Raw genomic sequence first — 9,095 nt, 5'->3', positions numbered from 1 at the left:
GGAATACGTGAGGCAATACTGACCTTACGACTTACCTTAGAAGAAAGATTAAGGAAAGGCAAAGCTACGTTTCTAGCATTTGTAGACTTAGAGAAAGCTTTTGACAATGTTGACTGGAATATTCCCTTTCAATTTCTAAAGGTGGCAGGGGTAAAACACAGGGAACGAAAGGCTATTTACAAAATGGTTCAAATGGCTCTGAGCACTATGGGACTTAACATCTATGGTCATCAGTCCCCTAGAACTTAGAACTACTTAAACCTAACTAACCTAAGGACATCACACACATCCAAGCCCGAGGCAGGATTCGAACTTGCGACCGCAGTAGCCGCGCGGCTCCGGACTGAGCGCCTAGAACCGCTAGACCACCGCGGCCGGCGGCTATTTACAATTTGTACAGAAACCAGATGGCAGTTATAAGATTCGAGGGGCATGAAAGGGTATCAGTGGTTGGGAAGGGAGTGATACAGGGTTGTAGCTTCTCCCCAAAGTTATTCAATTTGTATATTGAGCAAGCAGTAAAGGAAACAAAAGAAAAATTCGGGGTAGGTATTAAAATCCATGGAGAAGAAATAAAAACTTTGAGATTCGCCGGTGACGTTTTAATTCTATCAGAGAAAGCAAAGGACTTGGAAGAGCAGTTGAACGGAATGGACAGTGTCTTGAATGGAGGATATAAGATGAACATCAACAAAAGCAAAACGAGGATAATGGAATGTAGTCGAATTAAGTCGGGTGATGATGAGGGAATTAGATTAGGAAATGAGACACTTAAAGTAGTAAAGGAGTTTTGTTATTTGGGGAGCAAAATAACTGATGATGGCCGAAGTAGAGAAGATATAAAACGTAGACTGGCAATGGCAAGGAAAGCGTTTCTGAAGAAGAGAAATTTGTTAACATCGAGTATAGATTTGAGTGTCAGGAAGTCGTTTCTGAAAGTATTTGTATGGATTGTAGTCATATATGGAAGTGAAACATGGACGATAAATAGTTTGGACAAGAAGAGAATAGAAGCTTTCGAAATGTGGTGCTACAGAAGAATGCTGGAGATTAGATGGGTAGATCACATAACTAACGATGAATTATTGAATAGAATTGGGGAGAAGAGGAGTATGTGGCACAACTTGACAAAAAGAAGGGACCGGTTAGTAGGACATGTTCTGAGGCGTCAAGGGATCACAAATTTAGCATTTGAGGGCAACGTGGAGGGTAAAAATCGTAGAGGGAGACCAGGAGATGAATACACTAAGCAGATTTAGAAGGATGTGGGTTGCAGTAAGTACTGGGAGATGAAGCTTGCACAGGTTAGGGTAGCATGGAGAGCTGCATCAAACCAGTCTCAGGACTGAAGACCACAGCAACAACAACAGTATATAATTAAAAGTCTGTATCGCTGACGTCAGACCGTTCTTGGGCTGCGAAATATTTACTATACTGATGTATTATGTCATCGCTGGAGAACATGGCATTAGTGTGGACGCCGTTGTTTACAGCGCTCTGAGTCTCGTGGACGAACTCTTCTGTTTAGTTTTGTTATTGTCAATATAGTTATTATTTTCAGTTTTAAACACAGAAACCCACAACCAAACTCGTTGATTGCAATGGTGATTTGTATTGTGTTATTATTCTATATGTTAGTTATATATTATTTTAATCATGTTACAATTTATTTTCAGACCTCCTCTGCCAGAGTCTTACATTCATTTATCTATACCGACGGCAAACAGAATAAAGTCATCAGCAGGTCACAGTTGCTTAAAACATGGTGCATTACACGTATGCCTTCTCGTTTTGCCAGTGTAAGGTTATGGACACGTCCTGCAGAACATCGCCTTGTCTGGTTCCTCTTCCCATTCTGACTTCACCGTTATCCTCGTTATTCTGATGAATCCCACGGAAACAATAGCACTAATGTCCATTTCTTCAGTATACTAACGTAGATGTAGTCATTGCTTTGTGTGTCACTAACTGTTAGTACGTAGTGATATCACTGAAACTGAGTGCTCTGAAAATCTATGATTACTAGGTATAATGGTAAGTCATTCCCGGCTTGCAGACAGTTCACCATAGTGCTACAATTTCTTGTCCCTTTGCTCGATTAAAATCTAATGGATGTTTTATTCGCTTCTAAATAATCCTAGTGAATTTTGTGATGCACAAATAAATATATGAATTCTATGAATCTTAACTCACAAATGAAATTCAATATAACTCAAAACATTCCATTTTCTTTTTCAGGGAGCCATTGGTCCGCCTGGAAAAAACGGTTTTCCGGTGAGTAGAACTTCTTTGTGTAGCTATGTTACTGCAACACTATATCTAGCAAAGCTAACACTTCGAATTGTTGTCGAAAAACTTGTTTCCCTAAACAAACGCTGATAACATGAAAAATTTCTCCACTGCAATGACCATCTCTTAGTTTGAGTCAGAACAATAGAAGTATGTTAGCCGAAGGCTAATAATTTTAATAACAGTATCAAAACGGGCAACATCGGAGGGAGCCTTATCCAGCATGCGAACGATGATCCTGTGATAGCTAATCACTTCGAATGCTCATTCATCATCTGTGATGATGGGAAGTGCCATTTGTAAATTAAGTGCTCTCCCCCGTTCTCTGTTAGCTATACACAAGGGCTTCCAAACTGGGCACACAGGCAAACAAAATATTTCACTGTTCCTAATGTATGTTTTCACGCATTCAGCAAACACTGTTACTCTGTAACGTACAGCTCTGCTGTAAGTATTTGCAGCACCACAAGAGACTGTTTTAAATTACGAAAAATATTTTGCGCTTCTACCTGCATTTTGCGTGCTACAAAGCGTACAGACCTTTGATTCGTAGCTTAGTTTAAAGAAATTTGGAGAAATCTTCTTAGTTATTTACTGCAATTGAAAAGTCCATATGATAGTGTGTGTTTCTAGTAACTTCGTTAGTATCTGTGTTTTGAATGCTGTCTGCTGGTTGTTGTTTCCGTAGAGTAGGAGAAATTTACTTCTTAGAAAATAAAAATGTTCATACAATTACTATTACAAAGTAAAGTAATAAACCATACTTGATACAGTAACAGCAGTTGTATAAAATAATTTGGATACTGGGCTGCATCATTATAAATTAATAAAGAAACTAAACTGTCGACGTTTCGACAGACTTGCTGAGGTCCTATTCAGGGCAGTTATCCGCCCTGAAGAAAACCGCAACAAATCGGTCGGAACGTCGGCAATTTAGTTGCTTTAGTGGCTTATAATGACGTGGCCCAATACCAAAATCATTTTATTTAAAATGACGTCAACAGTGGAAGCCTACGAACTTGTATAAGTGTTTGTATAGTTTATATATTGTGTTTCGCATCGACAATCGTGACAGAACTTCAGTACAGACCGTTTGTTATTAAGACTGTAGAAACTTTATTTATCTTGAAGCATAATAGCTAGTATCTTCATCACTCATTCGTCATCCAGTGCTAGACGAAGGCCTTTTTCAGAAGGCCCCGTGCATCGCTATCTTTAGCTGTAAGCTTCATGTTGCTCCTTCTTGTTTAGCAACGTCAACTACCCAACTCCCGTTAGATCGTCACCTCGTACTTCTCTCACTTCTTAGAAAACAGAAAATAACTGTTTGGTCTGGTAATATTCTGCGAATATTACATTCCAAAGCATTTCATCCCTTCCACTTTTCGCGCCATCAACAGTTTCCTGGCGATGAAATTCAAATTTGAAATTCGGTTACAGTTTTCCGAATGGTGTCTACGAAAACTATAAAGCGATGCACCGTTTCTATGCGAAATTTTGTGTAAATCTGAACAATCATTTACAAACGATGAATAAATCAATCTTGACATTGAGCACACGTGATCAACTGAAAGTCCACGCTGGCTGAGAGAAATGAATAAATAACGACCTTGGTCTGACAACGCGTGGTGCTATCTTTTCAAGAATCACGTAATTGGTCCCTATTTTATTAATGGGAATCAATCAATCACAGGTGCCGTAGTTATTGGTAGACATCCCACTGGGCATAAGGCATTGCATATGGTATCAACATGGCGGATGTTATGCCCATTGTGCTTAATGTACACGGATGTTCTTAACAGTATAATTTGAGATCTTTGGATGCGTCATTCGCGAAACAGTAAGTAGCTTAGACCAACAGTAGACTTCAACACCTCTGAACATTTATCTGTGGGAAAGATTAAAACAAGTGGTTTTCAAGGAAACACCGATGGCTCCCGAAGACGTGTAACGTGTTGTGAAAAGTATGGACGAAATTCAACGTGCAGTATTGTGCGTATGTAGTCGCTTTTTTGCATGTGGTAGGGCAAACCTTTGTGGAACCATCTCTCATGACAGTGGAACAGTGTTGTTTTGTTCCACACAGATGACGTCGTTTGGAGACTTGTTCAAAGACTTTTCCCAATGCCGTAGAAAATGTATAATTTCATTAAAAAAAAGTTGTCATAATTAGACAGCTATACGCGTAGCTTTGTGTACGTTAGAAAGTTCGTCACATTGTCCCCTATAGCGTAGCTAAACTCGGCGCTCCATCAATTTACTGTTCCGGATGTACTTCGGTGGCCCGTCTTAGCTGCCACACCTTTTATAACCTGAAACTATCGTGCGAATCTTGTTGCAGGAAAAGCAGATACCACACTGAGATTCACTAGAAGAATCTGAATGAAATATAATTAATCCACGAAAAAGTGGCTAACAAACAACTTGTTCGACCCAGTTGTGGAAATTCTTTATCATTACGGAAGACTTATAACGTCGGGTTAATAGAAGAAATAGGGTTGATTCAACGAAGATTGGTATGCTTCATCACGTTGTTCGTTAGTGAGTGCGAGGGCGCTACAGAAATGCCCAACAAACACCAGAGACAGGCTCTGCATGCGAGGTGTTGGACGTCACGGGGAGCGTACGTGGCTGGATAAGTTGGGCATCATGTAAATTCCTCCCTCATACGTCTCGCGAAACGACATCGACGAGAGAATCAGTGAACTAGAGCTGATGCGATGACTTGCCGACAGTCGTTCTTACCTCGTGCCATTCGCGGATGGAACTGCGAAGTGGGGAAAATGACGGCGGTGCTGGAAGTACTCTCCGCCACACATCGTTACATAGCTTATGAAATAATCATGTAGATGTAGACTCCTACAGCGTCAAATAGCGTTGAGACACGGGGATATCGAACAATTCCGCAACGATATCACGGTTCAGATTGCCTACACCTCTTCTCCAACTCAAGCTGCCGTAGACCAGACACTGGAACATCTAACAGGAACCATCCTGCAAGCAGCTGGAGAACCCGTCCGCAGAACCCCGGCTGGCCCTCGACTACCGCGCTATCACTGAAGCACCCAAGTTAGTCCTGAAAGAAGCACTCGTAGAGCATTGCAATGAGGAATGGCTTACACGCTTCTCAGCCCTCAACATAGTGTATAAGTCCCTACAGCAATTCACGAACAGTTTATGAAAGACCCGTCCGAATTTACAACGCGACCGTCGGGATTTACTATGTAAGATGTTAATTGATTGAAAATGTGACCGTGAAGGCGTCTGACTATCCGATGCCGCGCGAGAACTAAATTTCAATTGCCGCGACGATATCTCCTCACTTTTATATACACGTATTGGCAGTTAGTAATTAGAGTGAAACAAAACATCTGTGACGAATGGAAGGTTCACATGGAGTAGCTAATGATGTGTTACATCACTGAATCGCATAATAATATAGTAACGTAATAACTACAACCATCATTCACACTATCATTCACTTACATTCAAATGCTATTCATGATGATGTTTGATATGTAGGGCGCGGTCATCAGCGCCTGTACGAAGTCCCAATTTTTACAGAGCCTAATTGTTTTCACAGTCCAATCTAGCCACTGTCACGGATGATGATGATGATGAAATAATGAGGACAACACAAACACCCAGTCCCCGGGCAGAGAAAATCCCCAACCCGGCTGGGAATCGAACCCGGAACCCGTGAGCCAGAGGCAGCAACGCTAACCACTAGACGATGAGTTGCGGACAAGCAATAAAGTTGTACGGAATCAGTTGTTTACAATGGTTTTAGTTCAACAGTCCCTGAATGTAAATATAAACTATTAATGAGAAACTGAACTTTACATGTAACTGTCACTTAGCTCAGTTGTTGCTGTTGTAAGAGTATGAATGCGCTTGGTGGTAATGGGAGTTGATGATATGCACCCTTACTGCTGAACTGAGATTGGGAGATCGTGTGTGCTGGCGCTCACAGAAATATACATAAGGCTGAGAATTGGACTGCGGAAGACTATGTTTAAGTAATAAAAGTTATAGGTAAAAGAAAATTAGACTATTTTCGGATCGATGTAGTGGTTTATGTTGGAGAGGACGCCGGACGGGTGCTCGTGACGTCAGAGCTGGTAGTGTCCCAGCGTCTGCAGAGCAGTGCGGCATGCCATGGAGCTCTATCCATGGCGAAGTTCCGTGATCGTGGGACTCGATATATGTATAACACTGAACCGACTGTGACTCAGAATCGTAAGGAGAGCCTGTTCTTGTCATTAGTTGACTGTATGAAGTTACTGATGATCGGAAATGAATCCGATGTGAACTTCCCAGTGCCTTTTACTACGTAATAGCAGTCATTTCACAGAAGAAGTCTGATGGAAGGCAAGGTCCCTCCGAAGCGAGTGAGAAGATCGCTTCAGTAAGAGAGAACCCTCGCACTGTGACATCGCTGTTCAGTGGTAGATAAATATTTTCCATATCCTTCCTCGTTTGTTTTACAGCCGTTTTACTTTATTTATTACATAGTGGTACATCTCTTCTTGTAGTATCCCCCTATAAATCCACGTTATAAATACTCTTCCGTACGTATTTCTTCGATCATTACAGAATGCACAACACACGTCATTGCCACTCCGAACCAACTGCTGTAAACTAGTACTCTCACAGTTGTTGTGATGAATAAAAACTTTGCCTAATTAGTGTAGCTCGCGCGCAAGTACATTAAATGTTTTACATAATTTTCTTCTTGTCAGCACACATTTTACTTTTCAGTATAGTCTAACTTTTGAAATAATTGATTACACAAATGATGGCATCCACAAAAAATAAAGTGGCAAATTTATGCAGACAATTTCTTGTGCTACAACAAATGACGTTATGTTTATGGTTATAGAACAGTGGCGCATACTTTGAAATATTCCAGATCTTATTATGAAATTAATCACAAATAAAATTATGCTGTGCTTTTATGTTCCGCAAGTGAGTAACTAAGTGTATGTTACTGTCTTGGCATAATTCCACCACTGACTTTACAGCTAATCTTGTCTTGTTTTGAGCAATGCCGATCAGGCGAATACGTTCACTTACATATTTGAGAAACAATTGCGACCTGCAGATGTACAGTACAAAAAACACGAAGACATTGTTCGACTGCAACATTACTTGAAGTAAAGCAATTGCTACTCTTCGCCCCTAAAGGCTTGACAGATATAATAAAATCGTTTCTAGAAAGAAACCTTCAAACCACAGCCAGCTCGCCAATTAGTTATTAAAATCATCCACTTTGGAATATTTTTGATGGTCTCAACCGATCACCTCAGTTTCCCAACTACTGGAAGCGCACCGAAACGGTCGCAATGACGGAAACAGGAAAATTCTCAGTTGTCTGCAAACAGAATAGCCCAGGCAGCCTTCTGCGAACCCTCGGTAGAATTTACGAGCGCTTCATGGTAAGACCATTTTGGTAGTATGTCAGAAGACAACAAATTCTGCCAACATTCCATCACGGTTTGCGGCAAAAAATCTTTTCCCCCCAACAGATAATGGGAATAGTTGAAACCGCCAAAGGAAGTTTCAACAAGAGAGGTTATTGCAGGGTTCTGTCACTCTACGTAGCCTACCCGAATATTTGATTCGATGATTCACATCATACCTCTTTATAAATTACTCAACCAAGAATTTCCTGAGAAAATAGGTGAAATTACTGAATGGTATCTCTCAGGTTAGAGCTTCCCCGTGAAATCTACCAAGCGACTCATCTGAGTAGGTGTTTTCCAAGATGTTGTAACATATGTGTCCCAGAGTTTTATAATTTGTACATTTGTCAGTACGCGTATAAAACTTTTCGTAAACACAGCCTCTTATGCATCTGTTACTACGTTCTTCTCCTGCTTGAAGAATAGATACTTAGGAATTACGAGTCAGCAAACTGTACTTAACGAAACGAAGCACTGGGAAATACGAGGGCAGTTCAATAAGTAATGCAACACATTTTTTTTCTCGGCCAATTTTGGTTGAAAAAACCGGAAATTTCTTGTGGAATATTTTCAAACATTCCTGCTTCGTCTCGCATAGTTTCATTGACTTCCGACAGGTGGCAGCGCTGTACGGAGCTGTTAAAATGGCGTCTGTAACGGATGTGCATTGCAAACAACGGGCAGTGATCGAGTTTCTTTTGGCGGAAAACCAGGGCATCTCAGATACTCATAGGCGCTTGCAGAATGTCTACGGTGATCTGGCAGTGGACAAAATCACGGTGAGTCGTTGGGCAAAGCGTGTGTCATCATCGCCGCAAGGTCAAGTAAGACTGTCTGATCTCCCGCGTGCGGGCCGGCCGTGCACAGCTGTGACTCCTGCAATGGCTGAGCGTGGGAACACACTCGTTCGAGATGATCGACGGATCACCATCAAACAACTCAGTGCTCAACTTGACATCTCTGTTGGTAGTGCTGTCACAATTGTTCACCAGTTGGGATATTCAAAGGTTTGTTCCCGCTGGGTCCCTCGTTGTCTAACCGAACACCATAAAGAGCAAAGGAGAACCATCTGTGCGGAATTGCTTGCTCGTCATGTGGCTGACGGTGACAATTTCTTGTCAAAGATTGTTACAGGCGATGAAACATGGGTTCATCACTTCGAACCTGAAACAAAACGGCAATCAATGGAATGGCGCCACACCCACTCCCCTACCAAGAAAAAGTTTAAAGCCATACCCTCAGCTGGTAAAGTCATGGTTACAGTCTTCTGGGACGCTCAAGGGGCTATTCTGTTCGATGTCCTTCCCCATGGTCAAACGATCAACTCTGAAGTGTATTGTG

At 41.4% G+C, this 9,095-nt stretch overlaps 1 protein-coding gene across 1 annotated transcript in view; it reads left to right on the top strand.

Moving 5' to 3' along the window:
* The first annotated feature begins 1,437 nt into the window (after nt 1-1,437).
* Nucleotides 1,438-9,095, top strand: part of LOC124587131 (collagen alpha chain CG42342) — a 610,604-nt gene continuing 602,946 nt past the window's right edge. Inside the window, exons 1-2 of the mRNA XM_047131431.1 lie at nt 1,438-1,482; nt 2,239-2,274. Of these exons, the coding sequence (XP_046987387.1) occupies nt 1,438-1,482; nt 2,239-2,274 (81 nt within the window). The remainder of the gene's footprint in view (nt 1,483-2,238; nt 2,275-9,095) is intronic.

This window comes from Schistocerca americana, chromosome 1, assembly GCF_021461395.2.
Source record: "Schistocerca americana isolate TAMUIC-IGC-003095 chromosome 1, iqSchAmer2.1, whole genome shotgun sequence".
Lineage (NCBI taxonomy): Eukaryota > Metazoa > Arthropoda > Insecta > Orthoptera > Acrididae > Schistocerca > Schistocerca americana.
Note: the sequence above shows the minus strand (reverse complement) of the source record. Positions and strands in the feature narration are given on the sequence as shown.